At 49.1% G+C, this 20,974-nt stretch overlaps 1 protein-coding gene across 3 annotated transcripts; it reads left to right on the forward strand.

The window, feature by feature from the left end:
- The first annotated feature begins 8,125 nt into the window (after positions 1-8,125).
- Positions 8,126-20,871, forward strand: CIART (circadian associated repressor of transcription). 3 transcript variants are annotated; one of them, XM_061553633.1, is made up of 6 exons: positions 8,126-8,339; positions 11,179-12,151; positions 16,506-16,581; positions 18,009-18,087; positions 18,615-18,714; positions 19,403-20,871. In XM_061553633.1, exons 2-6 carry the CDS (start codon positions 11,912-11,914, stop codon positions 20,231-20,233), a joined length of 1,326 nt encoding a protein of 441 aa, XP_061409617.1. In that variant the 5' UTR covers positions 8,126-8,339; positions 11,179-11,911; the 3' UTR covers positions 20,234-20,871. The 3 variants fall into 3 exon arrangements, with proteins under 3 accessions (XP_061409617.1, XP_061409615.1, XP_061409616.1); XM_061553631.1 differs by having other exon boundaries at positions 8,127-8,339; positions 19,292-20,871; XM_061553632.1 differs by lacking the exon at positions 8,126-8,339 and adding an exon at positions 9,935-10,106 and having other exon boundaries at positions 19,292-20,871.
- The last annotated feature ends 103 nt before the right edge of the window (positions 20,872-20,974 follow it).

Raw genomic sequence — 20,974 nt, forward strand, 5'->3', positions numbered from 1 at the left:
TAGGAACGTTGGGTTGCTCGGTCAATGGCCAGGGTCAACGGCGGCGTGGTGTATTCCGCAAATATGCCCGACTGTGAGGGCGGGCACAAGCCGGCGTGAGTAGGTTAAACGTTGAGTTTTATAAGGGCACCACGGGGTGACCAGCCCCTCCCCACCCAGCCCCACCCCTCCCACCCCCACCCAGCCCCTCCCCACCCTCCCCTCTCCACCCAGCCCCACCCCTCCCATTTTTGGATTCACGACGGACGGACATAATAATCCCCTGTGGGCTGGTGGTTCTTACCAGTAAAAGGAGGCCCACTGCACCGTGACAGTGCCACGTAATATGGTGGCGTGCGTGGCAAGTGACGGACACGGAGACGCGTCATTTAGAAATGCATCTTTGCGCTTGTTGGTTTCGGAAAACAACCGGTTCATATAGCGATGGTTGGTCGTCGAAATCTTCCCAAGGCATACCAGACCATGTGTTTGTTTTATTTTTACATTTATTTGTTAAGGGTAAAAGGCCCGAACAAGCCCAGCTGAAATGTCATCCTCGCTGTGCACATTGTAGCAAAGATCGTACGCGCGTTGGGAGAAACGTCTCGGGTCGTCCCGCAGAGCTGCCTTGTTCATTCTCGTGAATCTAAACCAGGTTTGGATTTGTTCTCCGGGGGCGTGTGGCTCTTCTTGGTGTGGTCAAAGAGGCCCACGTGAGCATGGATTTGGCTATGGGGATTCGGAAATCTCATCCTTGGCCACCTTGGCAAAGGTCGAGGTCATTTTAAGGGAGATGCGGTTCAAACAGCAATATCGTACCCTTGTGATAAAACGTCAATATCAGCCTTACACAAAACATTAAATTAAAATGCGCTCAACAATAATTATATACTAAACTAGCCTTTTTGCCCGTGTATTGCAGTAAATCTGAAACTTGCAAGCGAAAAGCAGACCACGACGTGATATATTCATTGCATCCATGCGTGTGCAATTTGTAAGGGCGCGGTGACACAGACCTATTTCATTTTAAGGTTATAATCCCTTGTTCATCACGACGTCCTTTTTACTTCAATGTCTCAACAGCGTGACGGAGATCACGTGACGTGGGGGTTCTGCCTTTGTAGTGAGGGTTGTAAGTTGACGCCGAGGAGGGGGGGAGGAGGCGCCTCGCCCCTCACCCCCATGTGGAGTGACGTCACCCGCTAATTATTATTAATGAGTGGGGGGTGTCCATTTGGAGGACGTCACCTGTTAACGATTATTAATGAGGGGGACTGTTCGATGTGGAGTGACGTCACCTGCTCATGCTTATTAATGAGGGGGACTGGTCGACGTGGAGTGACGTCACGAGCGTTGCACACAGACATGTTTGGCTCGTAGTAGGGAATAATAATGGTCGGGGGGGGTCCATGTGGAGGACGTCACCTGCTCATGATTATTAATGAGGGGGGCTGGTCGATGTAGAGTGACGTCACCTAAAGGACGGATATTCCTGGGTGATTATAGTTGGCATTTTGATGGTATTTAAAAATGTGTTTTTGGCAGAGGTGATAGGATGACTCCAAGGCCAGAGCGTTACATCAAGTATCACTGTGATCCAGGGTTCAAATCTGGGCAGCCGCCCGTAATTAAACCGAATTGATAATCTCACCCCATGCAGTCACCAATGGCCACACAAAAACATGTTGAACTTGGGGCTTGCACTTTATTTAACTTAATTCCAGCTCTGTCATACAACAATCCCGTTGCAGAGCATATGGGAAACTGCACCCCTCTCCCCATACTTTGTAAAGGACACAAAAGGCGACAGGAAGGATTTTTTTAAAACGTTCTGTGAAAAATCTCTGCCAGCATTCCATTATCCGTGCGATGCACGAAGGCTATAGCACAATTGGAATACATCGAGCGTGTAAGTAATAAATGCTTTGCTTAGATTTTGGAACCCAGCAGGATATCTTTCAAAAACGTAGTTAGCAAACACATTTCTATATATAGTGTGATTGAGCCATACTTGTATTTTGTTTTCGGCCACGGATTAGTTTTATGCCAAAATTATTGTCCTGCACCCTCTACCACCACCACCACCACCACCCAACACTATTGTCACGTTTACAAAGCTATTGGTTGTACGTGGCCAATACGCCGATCAAATTCTGACCAGTCAACCTCACCACCGTTGGCTTAAGAGGCGGAATGGCTGAATTTAACAGCAACATACGATGAATTTAGTGGCTGCCCTATGGACAAGACTCATCCACACCACGAATGTGAAGTATATATCAATAAGCATTCCTTAATACTCAAGAGGAGTTTGGTGAGGTGCATTCAAAGGCCTCTTTAATTCTCAGTGGATGAGGCTTTTGTTGGCACTCTAAGGCAAGCGCATTACGTCCAGATAATGCTCTAATCAGCTAATTAAACATTACGGCCTCACCGCAATCACGGCCACGTGGACCTTATCCGGGAGAGTGCAACAACACAAGGGGTCACCCCTCCACCCCACCCCTGTCATTGTCGTCATCCTCCGTAATCACTACCGTCACCGCTGTCGACCTTGCCGTCAACATTGACATTAGTGTCATTATCACCACAATCACCAGCAACGTCACCGACAAAATCATCTTCACTGCTCCCGTCGTCGTCATCGTCACCATCATTGCCACTGCGATCGCCACCGCCACCATTCTTACCATTCGGTCCTAGTTCGATGCAAAATTCTATGATACGTAACATCATGAAACACGTGTTACTTTTATTGTTACTCATCCTCCACGACGACGACGACGCTACTTATTATTTATTTATGAAGCCCACACGTTTAATGAATCATGCACCGCGCCCACGCTGCCGATGACATCCCATCATTGCCGGGCGGTGGTGGCTATGCACGTGGCCTTTTATCCAGCAGTGCGGAGGCGGCAAGGCTCGGTGGCTCTCACACACACAGAGCCGGTCCTGCCACTAAGCGACCCTTGCAATTGCAAAGGGCCCCGTGGCCAGCAGAGGGCCCCCTAGAGTCACTGCTAGCTAGTGGGTGAAAAGAATCATACATCAAAGGGGCCTCCAACCAAATTTTGCTTAGGGCCCCCAAAGGTCTAGGGCCGGCTCTGCACACACACACACGTGGCGAAACCCCCATTCCCGTGGCCGTCGATTAGGAGCCATCCTCTGGCTCACCGAGGAGAATGCGGTGCAGAAAAATGCGGACTAATCTCTCGATCTGTTCCTTCCGTTTGGGGGATAGGGTGTTGTCCCCTCGCACGTGTGGATTTTCTCCAGGGGCTCCGGTTTTTTCCTCCGACACGTCTAAACAATCATTAGTTAGGTAAGTGTACATATATATAGGATCGCAGAGCTTGAGCAATTATCGGCGCCGGCTTACCGCCAGGCTGCTCCTTTCTGGCTTTTCTGTGGTTACTTAGCGATGATGAGATGCAATTTGCATGGCCGACTAAGCTATATATAAAACTAAATATTATTATTATTTATTATTATCGCCTAACGTCGTGGCTTAGGATCCCGGGGCGTGACTGGGAGGGGGTGGACAGCGTGGGAAGGTGAGATTAGTGCTTTGATTTGCGGCGGTAGTTGTGAGGGCAGAACATTAAACGATCCTCATATTCAGGGATAATCTGGGGCGTGTCGTCGAGAAGGGTCACGTGGCCATGGATTTGGTGACGAAGAGAACTCGGGGGGGTCTCATCCTCGGCTACCTTGGCGCAGATGAGTTGGGTTGGACACGAGGCGCCCCACGTTAGTTCATTCCTAACAATGTGGCCATCGAACAATGACGGACACTGCGTCGCGCGCTTTAAGATGCGCTTCTGCAGCTGTTTCGAACGCTCTTCCGACATTAGGAAGCCACTGGAGCTTTTGCACTTTTAAATCTAGATTGAAAACTAAATTTTTTCGAACTACTTTTTGTGTTTAAATCTTGACTTAAAGCTTTCGTGACTGCAGGAATTCATATTCTTTGGGTCTTTCGGTAAAGTCACGTAGATGGGTTCCAATTATTCAAAATAAAATGAACATAAAACTACGACGCTTCGATCACAACACAAGCGATCGTCATCAGGAGGAGTTTGTTGTCTTTCCCCCGCACCTCCAATTAGCACGGTTGGTTATGTGCGGTGCGAAAGAGGTTCAACATATATGCGTGGGTTTTTATGTATTTTTACAAGGCGTCTAAATGTGACCGCGTCCGAAGCCGCTCCCTACATTAGTGGAAAATGCGCGAACCTTGCCATTATTTATCCTGGAGAATACTATTTGGATTTGCATGCGTGTCTAAATGCCTAAACAAGACCTCGTCTCAAGACGTGATTACACAAACTACAAACCCTATTTATGATTAATCAACATTGCATCCTCAAAACAAATGTGGCGAATGGAATGTCGATGTTGTAAAGGCATTTCTATGACGACGACCTTTGCTAAGGACATTCCACCATCAGCATCACCAAACCTTACCCCCGTGCGCTTTTAAATCCAATAACGCGCGTCTGCACGATGAGGGCGACATTGCTGCCATGCAACTCGCTCCTGTCTCTCGGCACGTGCTTGGTCAATCACTCGGTGCTGCACCGAAGATGAATGTGAATGGTGAGTTGATGGCGGAGGTGATGGTCGTGATGGATGGCGATTATGATGGTGGTGGTGGTGACGATTAATAATGAATGAAACGGGCGATAATGGATTCGAAAACATAATGAATGGTGAATAGTAAAAGTGGTGGTGATGATTGATGGTTTTCGTGATGAATGGTAATGGATGGCGATTATAAAGATGGATATCATGGAAATGATGATGATGATGTTAGTTGGAATAATGCATTTTGATCATAATGTAATGTAGGAATGGTGATGATGGTTGTAGTCATAATGATTGACCGTGGTGAAGCGTTATGGCAGTCATGATGATGGTGATGCTTTTTGCTCGAGAAAGGACTGCTTACTGAAATGTAAAAAATATATTCGTGACATCAACTAAACATTTACAAATAATGTATACCTCCTGAAACAGAAACTTATATTCAAGACGAATCCGAGTACTAGAATTCATATACGGCTGCATCAGATGACAAGTGGGTTAATATAGACGGTACTGTATATAAATTATTATTTATGCAAGTGGAGTATTGTAATGTGCTCATGCATCACGTGAGAGGGGAGAGAGGCACGTGTACGCGAATGAAGGGGGGGGGGGCAGAGAGCGAAGATGCGAGTGGAGGAGCGAGCGTGCTTGGGAGAGGGGGCAAGTGGGAGAGTGAGCGTGGATTAGGAGAGGGGGGGGAGGAAAGGTGGTCATGGATGGGAGCGGGGGAGGAAGCGCGGATGGGAGGGATGAGTGGATGGGCAAGGGGTAGAGAGAGGAGGAGAGGACAACGTAACGGAGCCTATGGGAGGCTGCGAATCGCACCACATCGCCCCTCCCCCTCATTGCATAAGCAAGAGCGCCGATGGTGTGCCACGTGCACACGTGGCTGGTCGCGTGGCCTGCCACGTGCACGTGTTGCTGCTCCCTCCCCACGGATCTGTCCCCTCTGTGAGATCCCCTCTCACTGGCTCCTATTTTCAGGTTCTCTGCCCCCTTCTCACCCCCCCCCCCCCGTTTCCCTCCACCCATCCTCCTTGACCCCCTCTCCTCTGTGAGGCTCCCTGCCTGCTGCATGCCAATGCGTTGGTGGCGATTTTGATATACAGGCGTATACGCGGTGGGCCAGGATGGAGAGCGGTGGCGCAGTGATTAGCGCAATGGGATTACGAACGTGGCGATATGGGTTCTCTTCTCGGCCACGGATGACATCAGTTGGCGAGTGACATCTGAACGAATCCTGGGCAACCACCTCACCAAGTTGCACTGACCAGCAGCGTGTTGATGCATGGTCACACAACCCCGATGATCGGCACGGTGTGGGGAGGCCCTTCCTTATACAGCAGTGGGATGACAACGAGCTGCACATCAGAGTATCACATTCTACAAGGTGGCTCCACCACCCTCAAATGAGCAGTAGCGGTGGGGGGGAGGCATGTACCCCCCCTCCTCCTCGCAGAGGCAGATTACCTTGGTCACTGGGGAGATATTAAAATTGTGTTCGTGCAAATGTCACGTTGCCACCACGCCCTTCCTCGTGCCAGATCACACGGCAGTCACATGGGCCGGCACCTGGCCTGCAGTGTCTGTTCTGTTGTGAACACGTGTGCCCCCCGCGAATATAATGGTGTTGCAGCGCCCCCGTATTTACCACGTTGTAGACTCGCCCGTTTGACTCTTGCAAATTCACGTTTGGCCATGTAGAATGTTGGCGCGAGTGTTGTTAGCAAGCACCCATTGAGGACGAAAAGGTACACGCACACACGACGCCCGGTCATTTGTGTCTCTCCAATGTTGACGTTTACACACAACAGCTGAGTGATCATTAATTGAAGGCTGAATGGCCTCTTGTGGAGGTCCACGACAGGTTCAGTTATCCCTCTCCATTGATGGTATCCACGGCCTTAGAATCGAACTCAGGTGGCTGGGTTTGCAGTGCGACGCCGCTGCTCCACACGATACGGACACGAGTGTGGCTAATTTAGTGGGGGGGGGGGGGGGGCTCTACAGACAAGGCTGTCGACAGGTAAAGCCGTGAAGTATTGAAAATCGTGGTTTTGTAATTTGCGGCACTTTCCAACAACGTCACCCCCCGCGATGTTCAAGGGTCTCCTGATTTGGCAGTGTGAGCTGCAGAGTCGGACTCAGTTATTTAGCAACCACCCATCACTAAATACATCGCACCCCGTAACTGGGGCAGGCATTGTTAGCAAAGACAAAGATCCCCCGTGAAGCCTGCACAGGCTGCTGGGGCAAGTGCTGTTAGCGCGCGCACATCAACGCCCGTATGGCCGACATCACACCCCACCGCATTTGTCTCTACAACGCCGATATTGTACACACCCAACCAGGTACAGTACTCATTTCAGGCCGAGTCAACCCAGCGAAGGGTCTCTGAGCCGATACAGATACAACATAGACATGGCCAGGCAATTGAACTCAGGTTACGGGGTCCGTGGCGCAGTGCGCTAACCACTACACCACCGCCACCACTCGTAAAAGTTTAATTTTAAAAATGTGTAAAACCCTTGCGCGTCTCTTCCGAGGTCCTGTAATGTCAACTCAACCCACACAGCCCCTCCCCACCCAACCCCGGTGCAGCAAGCACAAACCTCTGCGTGCCCGCTCAGGCACACACCGCACGCTAAGCTGCACCGCCAGCTCCTCGCAGCTCCGATGGGCATGAGGGAGGACACGTGCCGGGCGGCAGCCAGATTGGACGGTCCATGCTCTGAGTTGGGGGGGGGGGGTGCGGGACTGGTGGGGTTGGTGCTGTAGGGCTTGGGATGCTGGGCATGCGAGTGAAAGAGCGGTGGGTGTAGCGGTTAGCGCTACGCTGCGCTACGGACCTGGCGACCCCGGTTCGATTACCGCTCACGGCTACCAACACCGGTGACGATTATCTGAACCGGTCCTGGGCATCCGCTAGGTCGACTCAGTCTCAAATGAGTACCTGGTCCGATGTGCAAATATCGACATTCGGGAGATAAAGGCGACCGGGCGTGGTGCCGGCCACCCACGCCCTCGTGTGCCGTGCCGGCTTTCATAGGTGCTCGCAAAAAGCACTTGCCCCAACAGTCTGTCGAACCTACACGGGGGATCTTTGTCTGTTCATTGCTGCTGGATGTGATGTCAACCCACAGCCCCCCTACTTCGTCCACCACAACAAAGAACAGCCGCACCCCTCCTCTACCACCACCACCACCACGAGAGTACCAAAGACGCCCCTTATAGCCTTCACAGACTGTCAGGGCAAGTGCTGTTAGCGAGCACCTATGAAGGCACACGAGGGGGTGGGTGGCCAGCACAGCACCACGCCCGACCGCCTAAGTCTCCCCAGTTGCGACGTTCACACATCACACTAGGGTACTAATTTTAGTCGACCTAGGGGAGGGCACAGGACCGGTTCAGATAATAATCGAACTCGGTTTCGCCGGGTTCGTCGCGCCGCGCGCTAACCACTGCGCCACCGCTCCCCACTACAGTGCCAACCTCCACTCCTCCCCTCCATAATTATCACACAGCGGTGAAATCCAAGCCACACACTCGACTCCCCTCCCCGAACCGAAACCCAGCCCACCGCACACCACAACACATGCAGGCGCACATGACAAGTGCCCTTCCCAGCCCAACTTGCCTTTGTCTCGCTCGCACACGGACCTGGTCGTATTCTCCAAAGCTACCGTGGGGGTTTTTTTTATAATATATGTGTATACCAGATAGCAGCTGCTACTCGAACTTGCATCTGGCTGGCAGACACAATCACGGTAAGCAGGATGACATTCGCAGCTGATGAGACACCGTTGTCTGTGTGTGTGTGTGTGTGTGTGCCGTGCTGTATGCTGACTCTAGCTGGTTGGTCGACAGCAAATGCTTTGTGTTAAGCTTAAAAATCATCCTCGGCACGCGTTGGTGTGAGAGAATCTGAAGGCTTGTGGGGACGATTTTAAAAACATATATTGGCACGATTGTGTACTATTGATGCAATATAATGCGCATGGTTGTTATATATTTTTTCTAAATGACACTATTGATATTGTCAGAACAAACAGCTGTCCGGGTCAACAATATTTGCACGTGTCTCTATCGTGCATTGCAGGTTGTTACGTTTAAGGACCAATATCGCAACGCTCCTACATTTACATGTCACGATTTGTTAGACGTGTTTTAATTCCTCACATGCACGTGTTTTGAATAAGATTGCATTGTTTGTTTTATTACTGGAGACTTAAATGTCATCACAAACGTCCCGATTATGAAGCAACGTGCATCGATTGGAATTCCAGCAAAATATATTCACAGCCACGCAGAGTGCACGGTGGGTAGGTAGGACTGGTCGCTAAAGGCCTCACGTGCAAATTTTGCATCAAGGGGCTCGCTAACCCTAAGACTGGCATTCAACTAGATATTAAGAACGTTTTTTCTATTTATATCAACGCTTTACATCCGTGGTTCTGTTTGCAACGCTTCAAGCGCCTGAGTGAACGATTGCCTTTCTGAAAGAGTTTTGAAGTGCTTGGAGCGCGGCCAAAGTTTCGGTTAAAAATACATGTACAGCCGACAACACATTGTTAATTATACCACACGCTGCTGATGAGACTTATAAAACCGAAACGGGTCGAGGGGTTTGCTTGCTGAAATAACTGCTGCTGAATAAAATATTGGTTTTGGTTCGAAATTCAGTCATCAGCTGATAGGACCTCGATGCCAGTTGAGTTCAACTTTCGATGGTTGGAACACATCCTTGCCAGTTTCATGTTTTCATTCAACACTGCTGCAATAATAAGGTAACCATGAGTTGAAACAACTCGCTGTTATATTTCAAACGATGGTCAATTTGCATTGCTTCTAATATAATTCTACAGGTGCACGGTGGTTTGCGCGCAAGCCACCCAGTGACACGACGAGATCGATCCCCAGTCAGTCACAGCCAACATCCGAATCAGCGCGGGGGTAGGTGACGTGGGGCACCTTTAAACCCCGCACAATTCGCCAGCATGGCGAAGTACAACGGGGTCAAACAACCCCAAAGACCGACACGGTGTGGGAAGGACCTTCTGCACGTGGCTTGCAAATGAGCAAAATTCAAATCAAGACAGCAATTACATTATTGTAAAAGCTCCAAACCGCTGGCTGTCACGCGTCAATCGATGTCGGTGGCGATGTGGCCACGTGTCTGAGCTGCTGGCTGGCACGGGGATCGTGGCTGCGCTGACTCATCCGTCATCCTCTTAGTTTTTTTCGGTAAAGTCACGTAGGTAAAAAAATAAAATTAAAATTAATAAAAGTAATAAAATAAATAAACTAATAATTCACGACGTTTCGGAGGCAACACAAGTCTCCGTCATCAGGTGGAACCGTCACAGCTAGATTTACTATTACTTTATTAATTTTATTTTTTACCTACGTGACTTTACCGAAAAAAACCTCAGAGTATGAATCCTTGCAGTCACGAAAGCTTCAAATCTAGAATCATCCGTCATCGCCATCGGCGGCCGAGCAAGACTGGCGAAGCGCACGCCAACGGCTGCGTGGTAAGTTGTGTCGCGTTACTTTTCACCCCGGTGCCAATGCGTGCGCGTGTCCACGCGTTTGACACCTCGTAGCGATGTCAGTGCAAGCCGGGAGCAAGAGAGGGCTTCGTAGCAACTCACGGGTTGTTGCATCCACGACAAAGCCCAGATCCCATGCGTGTCAATCTGGCGATAGGCATCATCGCATGGACGCTGGTACAGTATCTCTTTCCATCACGCCTGCCTCTAAAGATGCATTATACCTACCGCATCCGAGGTATATGTCATTCGGGCTTACTCTTGCCACGTAGACGGCCTCGCCAGCGGTGTTGGAGAGGGATGGGTGGGTCATGCTGACATGACCCACCCATCCATGCTGGGTTTTTTATTTTTAAAAATGTTGGCCGTGCACGTTAGGGAAATGTTGTTCCTGTATTTAAGAACGATTGCTTTATGGCAAAGTCTGGCGGCGCGGATGACATCGCCTTTCGATATTGCACGTGACTCAGGGCTTAATCTATCACTCGATACCTTCCGGAACGCTGCTAGGCTGACTTGGAGTAAGGATTATCGCCACAAGGCACTATCACTAGACTACTACAAGCAACGCCTATCCATCGATGGGAATCCTATATTTTTCTACATTATAATCCTACAAATCTGTTCATAGAAATAAAATGCTGAATAATGGGAGATGCACGTGGCATGCCACGTTAATTTTCCGGAACAGTGTTCCTGACCGCTCCGCTTGAAATTAAGCACTGGTGTGTCACGTGTGAACATCCTTCCCCGTCGAATTACATTGAACTCGTGTGGTAAGTGTGTGTAGCTGCGGTTTCACGCACGGCACCACACTAGACGTGAGAAGCGAGTTCTATTTCCCAGCCATGGTTATCTGAACTTGTCCTGGGCCACCACCACCCCCCCTACCCTCTCGTCGACTCAGCCTTAAATGAGCACGCGATCGTGGTGTGCTCACTACGACACTCGCGAGGTCGTCTCGGGTGTGGTGCCAGCGTCATCACCCAGCTTGACACAGCAGTCTATTGGGGATGCGCGTCTCTGTGCGTGCGCGCGTGTCTTTTGTTTGTAGGATGTGCAACTGGAAGTCCAAAACTCTCGTGGTGGCATTAAGCGCTTCTGTGGATGCAACAGCTCTCTCTCTCTCGTGATCTGTGCATGGAGACAAACGTTACCTCGGAAGGCAGGAGGACCACAGTCATATAGTGCCACACATCTGACCGGTGTATGTCCAGACTACATGATAATGTTTTAAGGGAGGAAAAAAAATACATTTGCCTAAGGAATCCCTCGGAAACTACCGCAGTCGGAAGGTTCCGAATATTAGAGCGGACACGCCGACAATTTGTACCACATTGTCGCAGCCTGCGTGTCCCTGGGAAGTAATCATTGTGCGTACATACATACATACATGCATAATTCCATAACGTGATAATTACAACGCTGTTTAGGCTGCAATAATTGTACATGCCGTATGCACACACGTCCGTTCAGTCAAATGATCATTTGCAGCTGTGGCACATAACCAGATACCCAGTACTGCTTTGGCACTGAAGACAGGGCAGGCGGAATAGAGGTACAAACGATACATTGACAAGAGGCACACTGACAGAGAGGGCCATAGACCCAGACAACAACGAACAAGACGAGGCACACAGACCATAGCGCCCTGTGAGAGACAAATGAACAGAGGCAGACAATCATAGCTACATCTAGACAACAACACCAGCTTGGACAAGACAAACAATAGATATAGACAACACAAGAGGAGAGAGAGAGAGACAATAGAAACAGACAATAGGACGATGGAGAGGCAGGCAATGGACAACGCGGGCGAGACGGAGACACGGGAAAGAGGCCCGGCTCCGGCTTCGGGGCCGTCACAGGTCCCCGGCTGTGCGGCCTCCCTCCGGGCCCGGCCGAGGGACGGGAGAGACGGCGGCCGTCGACCCGGGGGCTCCGCGGGCCCCAGCGGCCTCGTCAAGGAAGGGGCCGAGGCCACGTCTGCTGGATCCGAGCAAGTGGATGCGTTGTTCGCGAGGAAGGTAAATGTCACGTTGGAGGATATGTGATGATCATGATGATGGTGGTGGTGGTGATAGTAGTTGATGGTTGTTGTTTGTTGCGATTATAGATATGGTGATGGTCGTGATGGTTCTGATGGTTGATGGTTGTGATGGAAGTGGTGGTTGTTGTGATGGTTGTAAGGGTTGTGATGGTGTGATGGTGATGGTCGTGATGGTTCTGATGGTTGTGATGGAAGTGATGGTGTTGCGATGATTGTAAGGGTTCTGATGGTTGTGATGGTGTGTATTTTGTGTATGGGCACCGGTGGCGCTTTATACGCGATTAAAACAAAGCGGCCAAAGATAATAATTTGCGACCCCTTGCAATGGGGAGAAGAAGGGCCCAGCAGTTGTGTGAGCAGAGACCACGCAGGCAGGCAAACTCTCTAGCCCCGACTCAGTACTTGCAAATCGGCCATGAATACTCGTTATAACCGAATCGTCAACTCGCCACAGGCACTGGCTCAAACCCTAACCAGCCACGAGTAGCAACCTCTTGCTGACCCGAACCAGCTATCCATCGCGCAGTGGGGATACAAAGGCGGTTGGGGAGGGCTTTGTGGAATTGAAACCATCAAGTCGTTGTGTAATAGACACTCGCTAATATTAACATTATTTTTTTTTATCCTTTATATTAAGTTTGCTTGCTTGCGCGCTTACGACCGTGCAAATCTTTCGGTCGTTTTTTAACCCACTTCCCGATCCAATCGAGCTGACATTTTGCACACAGACTCGTTGTGCGTGACAATTTATTTTCGTGAAAATTTTTTTCCAAAATTTTACACTTTTTAGGAAAAAAGAAATTATATTTAATTACCAATTGCTTAATGGTGGCAGGCAATCATCTGACCCATAGGTGGCAGCCATCTCAAGCCAGAGGACGAGAGGACTCTAGCCGCCACGCATATAAAGGATTTATAGTGAAAAACTTTGTTTTTACGGGTTAATTTTTACCAGGTAAGGCCAACTGAGCTATATAGGTCGGCTCAGCTTAAAATGAGTACTTGGTGAGTTGGTGTGTAAGTCATCAACCCTGGGGAGACAAAAACGGTTGGGCATGGAGTCAGCCGCACCAATCCCACCTGGTGTGCCGTGCCGGTCTCAATCAGTGGGCGTTAAAGAGCACTTGGGCCCCAACTTATATGTGTACTGTGTGTGTACAATAGATATTAAACACACACAAAGCACTGAAACTATTCTCCCCTTGTCGTCGATTGGCATTCGATTACAGCTATAATAGAGGTTGGATCGTGTAAATATATAAATGTGTCGTTAAAACCCGCCACCACCAGACACAGCCAACTAGTACGTAAACAGAACGTGGCCAATGCGTCCACTAGTACAGCACACCGGTTGTGTGTTGGAGAGCCAAGCCACAACATTTACAATCTGAGTACGACGTTTCGCCGGTAATTACAACTAGCTTCATCACACATTTATATATTTACACGATCTAACCTCTATTATGGATGGTATTGGTCGCGAAAGCCGACGTGTTAAACGGATTACAGCTGTTAGAGAATGTTATTGCATGCGTAGCGTGTCGTTACGTTGAGTTGGGTGATTGCCCTTCGTGCCATCGGCGTGAAATATAGAGACACGAAACGCGTGGATCAAATGACTCAGGCGGGCAAGGTCTCCTCCCGTCACCCACAGCCTCGCGGATGGAAATGCGTATAGACCCAGTGTCAAATACAAACACGTTCTTGAGCCGAGGAGGCGATTGAAGCCAGCCAGATAGAAGGGGGGAAACATACACAAACATGCATGCGCTCACCGATTCCTCCACCCATGTTCAGGTTGAGGCCGCGGTCAAACCGACTGGACTGTTTCGTCTCATCCACACTGTTCAGCTACCACGCTGCAGGTCACAACAACAACAATAGACTCAACACACTGCCGGTCACAACAATAACAACAACACACTTACCCACTCACCACACTGCCGGTCACAACAACAACAGCAACACACTCACCCACTACTCACCACACTGCAGGTCACAACAACAACAATACACTCACCCACTACTCACCACGCTGCCGGTCACAACAACAACAATACACTCACCCACTCACCACACTGCAGGTCACAACAACAATACACTCACCCACTCACCACACTGCCGGTCACAACAACAACAGCAACACACTCACCCACTACTCACCACACTGCCGGTATTGAATACAGTTTTGGGTTCTCTCCAGATTCTCAGAGCAGCACATGTTTAAAAAAAAACACAGTCAACGTAAAATTGTCCTAACATCCCAATATGGTAATCGCACATCATTTGGTGGTGCTGCTGCTGCTGCTTGCGTTGGCAGTGGCGCACAAGCACAGCTAACAAAGGGCTCAACAACACTGCCTTAAAAGACAAAGGTATATAGTCAGCGACGTTTCGGGCAATGACCCCTTTTTCAGAGCACAATACAGTATCGGCAAGATCAACCTGCAAATTACGATCGAGACACCAGTGAAATATTTGTAAATTCTAAAAAGACACGAATATTACTGGAGTGTAATATTGTGGCCGCTGTGTTTGTGCCTGCGGGCTTAATGCGCAGAGAGAGAGAGAGAGCTCTTCCCGTCTGTGTTTCGCCATCGATGCAACCAATCCCAGCCGTGAGTGCTTTCAGCGATTAAAATACAGATCTCGAAGCGACAGATTGGTGCGCCTCGCTGGCGAGATGCCAAGACGCGCGTGCACGCGATGGCGTGGAGGAGGGATGGATGGGTTAACTGGGTTCATCACCATTGTCTGCGTTGCCATCCGATTTGTGTTGCATTACAAATCGGATGGGGGGGGGGTAACGGGGGTGGGGTGGGGGAGGGAACCGGTTAATACCGGTTAATACCGGTTTGCCACACAGAGACGTCTCGGGCTTCGGAGCCGCGCGCGATTCTTTAGGGACTGCTTCGTGACGTCATTCACATGGCATTGCAGCTCTTGAAAAATGACATTATTTTTGTTGTTGTTACCCGAATGGCTCTTCTTGTTATTTCGGTTTCCGACCAACCCCCACCCCCCCCGGTCTAGAGCGATGGACTCCCACAGTTTTAGCTTTTAAAAAAACGAAACTGAGAAACGTACGTAGAGATTCTGCTTTGGTGTAAGATTTAGCAGCAACGCTGGGCTTGCAATCCCAGAGGGTCGCTTGCTCGATTCGGCCAACGGGAATGATTGGGTGCTTTGCAGTTCATCGAGTGGCAGCGTTGCATGCGCTGGGCTAAAAAGTGCGGGTTTCGGTGTCACCCGTCTTTCAACGCGCGCGGTCAGCGCGGACGTGGCAGAACCACGTGACCGTGGCAGAAGCACGTGGCCCTCTCGAGCTGCTCCCTCGAGCGGAGGCCCTTTCCAGCAGCAGCGGCGTTGAGCGAGAAATTTGCATTGCTGCGCCCTTCACCTTTGCACCTCAACTGAAGGCAACATGCGGGGGGGGAGGGGATTAAGCTAGTGCGAGGCCGGTAGCATTTGTTATAAAGGGGCCCTCAATTAAAAAAAAACATACATATTAAAACACAACTTTTTTTACTTGCATAGTAAAGTAATTGTATTTTTTTTTATTTGCTATACAGCCAGATAATACGACAAATCGCTAACCTAAAACACCCAGTCGTCGTTCCTAAAAGTTGAAGGCAGTATAGTACTATAGTAATAGAGCAAGTGCAGAATCACTGAACCGGAAATTGATAGCTTGAAAGTATTTAGCGCGGGGGCCCTTGAAAGTTGCGGGACCCGTATCTACATACATCGCTACTCTTGCTACTGGGATAATGCGGCCCTTGGGGGTGACTTACATCATCAGGCAACTGTAGGCCGTCGGTGCCGTGAGACGGCTGCCGCTGGCCAATCGGAGTCGCACGCGCCGCGTGCCACTCCAAACGTACGCTGAACTTCTATCGCACCGTACGTAGCCAGCCGTGCTCGTCGGAGGTGCGGGGGAAGGACAACAAACTAAAGGCAAAAAGGAGTTCGAAAGAAATAAACCTCGGGCCAAAGTTGCCAGACGAATATATTAGATTTCAATTTTAGCCCGACACAAAAACCTTCAGTGATGGAATAACCTGTGCGCGTTTTGTATTCGAGACGAAGTGTGCCCTGAGATTTACCGATACTTGGACTAAATCGCCGTCATGACGCCGAGTACACGGGGCCATTCATTCACCTGACAGGAAGCTTTCAATTGGCACGAGCACGTGTTCACATCAATGTACGTTTTCTGCCTTTGCTATTAACAAAGGGAAATATCCGTGTTGCTCCAATGGAGGAATCGTAGTGTCGTCTTTGTTGAACCATTTCCCCTGACCCGATGCCTCTCTACAATGTGCTGACAGTGCAAAGAGCTGGAAGGCTTTATCAAGCCTCTCACAGCCATTCTGAACGGGCTCAAGAACGGACGCTACGGGAAAGGTGAGCCCTTGATGTTAATTAAACACGGAGCATAATTTGAAACGTTGTGTCTTTAGAACTTATCCCTAGCATTATGCAGGCAGCCATTTCCCCAAACTACAGCATTTATTTTGCATTGCAATTCCCATACAAATGTCATGATTATTTATTCAGGCGGCTTCATCACACGTTTGCGATCCAAAATGTGGTTCGTATTCAGCCTGTCTGGCCAGAACACTCTCTCTATTCCCAATATATGTGTGACTGCCACAGTGTGCCAGAGCTTGAGGAGAGATTTGTTTTTTCATTTAAGCTCCTGTACAGATAAGGTGGCCCGGTGGCTCCAAGGTCAGAGCCACTGAGCTGGCACCGCTGGGATTGAATTCAGGCGGCTGCCCTGCGGTTAAAACCGGGTTCTCGAGTCTCACGAGTTGATGGCCTTGGCCCAGTCACCAATGACTGCAGGCAAAACACAGCATTGCATTAATGTTGGTTCTGTACTCAACTTTGCTCAATTCCAGCCGTGAGAATTAGAATGTCAGTAGCAGAGTTGTTCGAGAAGTGCTGCCCTCCACTGTGTAGACCAGAATTCACTTGAAGGGATTTCAGAAATAGCCCCCTGTGATTACCAATACCCAGAGCTGTTCTTTACCCCTAATGAATGCATTGTTTTGGAAGAGATATAAATTAATAATTTGTCTCATTAATTGATATCGACAGCACAATCGAGATAAAAATGTTAAAGTGGCAAAACAAATTAACTCCCATGCGGAGGTCAGTTCACCACGTGCATGCGATTATGAAACCACTGAATCCCAGAATTTAATAAAATGTTTTCTGTTGTTGAAATCAGCGAGTAACTTACTACTGCTGGGTAAAGGGTTCCCCCATTTCCTTCCATCCCTTCCTTTTCTCCGTTGTTCCAGTCAATGAGTGACCTCTGTACTCTTTGGTTTTGTATCATGAATCTCTTCTGTTGCTCTGCTTCTTTTGTCATCTTTCCGCATCAACTCTGTAGTTCATCTTCTTGGTTCTTTCGGTAAAGTCACGTAGAAGGGAAATAATAAAAATAAAACATAATAAAATAATTCTCCCGACGTTTCAGCAACAACGCAAGATGCCGTCCTCAGGTGTCGGAAAGACAGCGTCTGAATGAACGTTCATTCAGACGCTGTTTTTCCGACAGACCTGTTCTTCACCTGAGGACGGCTGCTTGCGTTGTGGCCGAAACGTCGTGAGAATTATTTTATGTTTTATTTTTATTATTTTATTATTTCCCTTCTACGTGACTTTACCGAAAGAACTAAGAAGATGAATCCCTGCAGTCACGAAAGCTTTAAATCGAAACTCTGTAGCTATTGATGCCCATCTCTCGTCAGCTGCTCTCATGATTCCTTACCCTGTCTTTGTGACTTACTCTTTTTCTTTCGAACCTCTCAACATTCCAGGGCTCAGTGGTTTGCAGCAGAACGTTGCCATTGACCGGATACAGAGGATTGTGGGAGTGCTGGAAAACCCAGGCATGGGGTAAGTTTATTTATTTAACATTTTTCTCCTTAATGTCTGAACTGTTCTGACGTGAGAGCTAATAAATTCACAACACACACTGAGCGGCACTCACAAGGAACATCCAGTGGGTGATGCTGGCGCCCGATCGGTGCGCTGTGGCACCACAGGGAGGTCATGTTCACTTTAAGCTATTCCACGCAAATGGGCGTTACAGGCTGCTGTGGGCTAACATTGCGCACAGCTGAGAGCATTATAGCAAAATCCATTGCTGTACTGTATTATGCTTCCACGTCTATGCTCCCAGCCTCCAACCCGCACTGACTGGCGTAGAGAAGTATGGTCAAACGCCTTCTCCGTGGTGGACATGGCATGGGGTGGGAGACACCCATCCAACAGTGCAATGAAAAAACGGCTGTCATTTGCATTGATGGTGTGCTATTTTATTAACAACAGGCACTTGTGTTGGTGTGAGCTGCTTTGACTGTAAACTATTGCATGGGAGAGTGGGCTGCTGTATCGATGGTCGTGGCGGCCTGTCCTTTCAGTGGAAAGTACCTGGCCACCCTCCAGCAGGTGGAGATGATGCTCAAGGCCTGGTTTCCCAAGGTAAAGCCTCAGCCATCAACCAGCGCCGAGCGAATGCAGGTGACCAATTGCACGGCTGCACGTACGTGCAGAAACGCCGCCCTTTGGGGTTCTCATCAGCTGAATGCAAACGCGGGTCTCCTCTCGACAGCTGCGGTGTGCTGGCCACTTGGGATCACAGGATGAAAGACGGATAGTGCTGGGATATCGGATTATTTGAATATTCGGTTACTCTACCGGTTTGACCAGTCAGATTGCACGAAATTAGTTCGGGGGTGGGGGGTGGAATCACCTTTGTTGTTTGGAATTCAATCAACAACAAAAAAAGTCCTGTGAAGATGTCCTGTAAAAGTGGCTTATTATGAGTCAAAGTTTTAGTGGTTGGTTAATTTCTTCATACACTTAATCGACTTCTTCATCATCATGGCTTGTGGTCGGGGCATACATTCGAATTACATTTTATTCGGACAGAATCGAGTCTTAAGATTAGCTGGGTAACTCTGTGTAATGTACTCTTGAGACCTATAACTCTAGGGCTGATCATTGATGATGATTATGATGGATGACTGATGACGGTGGATGATTGACAATCGATTGTGATGGCAATATCTTACAAGTCTAATTTGTTTGCTTGCAGAATGTACACCCTGCTTCTGACTCAAGAATTCTTCCCCATGACAAGCTAAACGGCGATGTAACGAGCCCAAATCCAAAATTAACAATCGCTAACCACTGCCAAACCTTGCAGAGCAATGCGGCTTTGGCGTTTGTGACGGCACAAGACCCACCGCAGGATCACAGTGAGGACAGCACAATCGATCTCAAGGGCATGCCCCCAACCAGCATCACGTGGACGCACGTTGCCCCGATTGCGTGCCCGGCGCTCGGCGAGAAGGCATCGTACGCCACATCGACTGGCGGCATCGCTCACTCTGCCACGGGCTCTCACGTGCCGCCCGATTCCGGCGCGCAATTCCGACGGTGCTGCAGCCTGCCCGCGTCACTGGGCAGTGCGGAGTCATCGCCGCGCACTTCTCAAGGAATCTCGCCCAGCCACGCCAGCGCTTCCCCCAGCTCGGCCGACGTCTTTGTCCCGTTAAATCACCGACCGGTCGCAGACTGCGCCCACCCCCAAGACGGACGCAAGGGCACAAGATCACCGTCCTCTAAGGCACGCGATTTGGCAGCACCGAGAGAATTCTGGGCGGAGCAGGCACCTGCTGCTGCTGCTACTGCTGAAGCAGCCGCGGGCCAGGACGCAGTGGGGCGGCACTCGTTGCCACGCTTTTCCCAACAGCGGGAGCGCGAGGCCTCGCATACTCGCAGGGCGCCAGCTCCAAGCGACTGGTTCAGCCTCAATAGTTGCTACCAGGCGGCGGCGGTGGCGGCGGAAGAAGACGCAGGCACCTCCAGTCGCATGGAAAACGAGCGTGCGGGGGGCATGCACGGCGGCGTGAATCGCAAGAGAAGGCCCACAGAGTCTGTAGCACCTGGAACCCTTGTCGTGCCACGGCTCAAGATGGCACGGCAAAAATGCGAAATCCCATCTCCCCCCCACGAGCGTGGGCACAACATTTAACAGGTTGCTAAACACAATACGGCAATTGTAGCAATATTTTTTTCTCAAATTTTTTTCAAACTACTTTTATGCAACGGTTATCTCAGAAGCCTTGAGTGGCAATCATCTTGATGCGAAACCTTTTTTTACACTTGCCGATCATTTTATATTCATACAAATCGTATTATCAACAGCATATGAAATAAAAACTGAATTTTCGTGAATTAATGGAGTTTTAGATTAATGTAACCCTTCCAGTGCTATATTATTGGCCGTAGTGTAGTGTATGATGCAGTCTATTTATACTGCACGAAATGGCACGGTAAAAGTTATCACTGTTTTGTTTTAAAATGTGTTATCGTCTTACCAAGTCATATTTTCATTATTCCTAACTTTTTATACACTGCTGGTGAGCCAAGTGCAGAGGACATTTGTGAATGTGATTTGACGATTGCTTCTTCGTGGACAATACAAATGTACTTTTGCTATTTCAGAATTGCATGTTTAAACGACTTTGTAATTGTGAAAAAAAATAGTTCCGTATTTTATAGTTGAACATTCGATGTGGTGCAACAGGTAAAGATTAGTGCATGTTAGCTGCACCGGTGTTCATGCAAATTTGTGGATTGTTCGTGTTGGGTGCAGCCTTCATGATATGCTGTAACTCGTAAGTGAAAATAAATATTTTTTAGACACTTTAATAGTCCGTCTGTCTACATACTCTGTACAAGACATCTGTTTACAATAGCCTCATTACTGGAG

Source organism: Lethenteron reissneri, chromosome 18 (assembly GCF_015708825.2).
Source record: "Lethenteron reissneri isolate LAM-NWPU_2019-01 chromosome 18, ASM1570882v1, whole genome shotgun sequence".
Lineage (NCBI taxonomy): Eukaryota > Metazoa > Chordata > Hyperoartia > Petromyzontiformes > Petromyzontidae > Lethenteron > Lethenteron reissneri.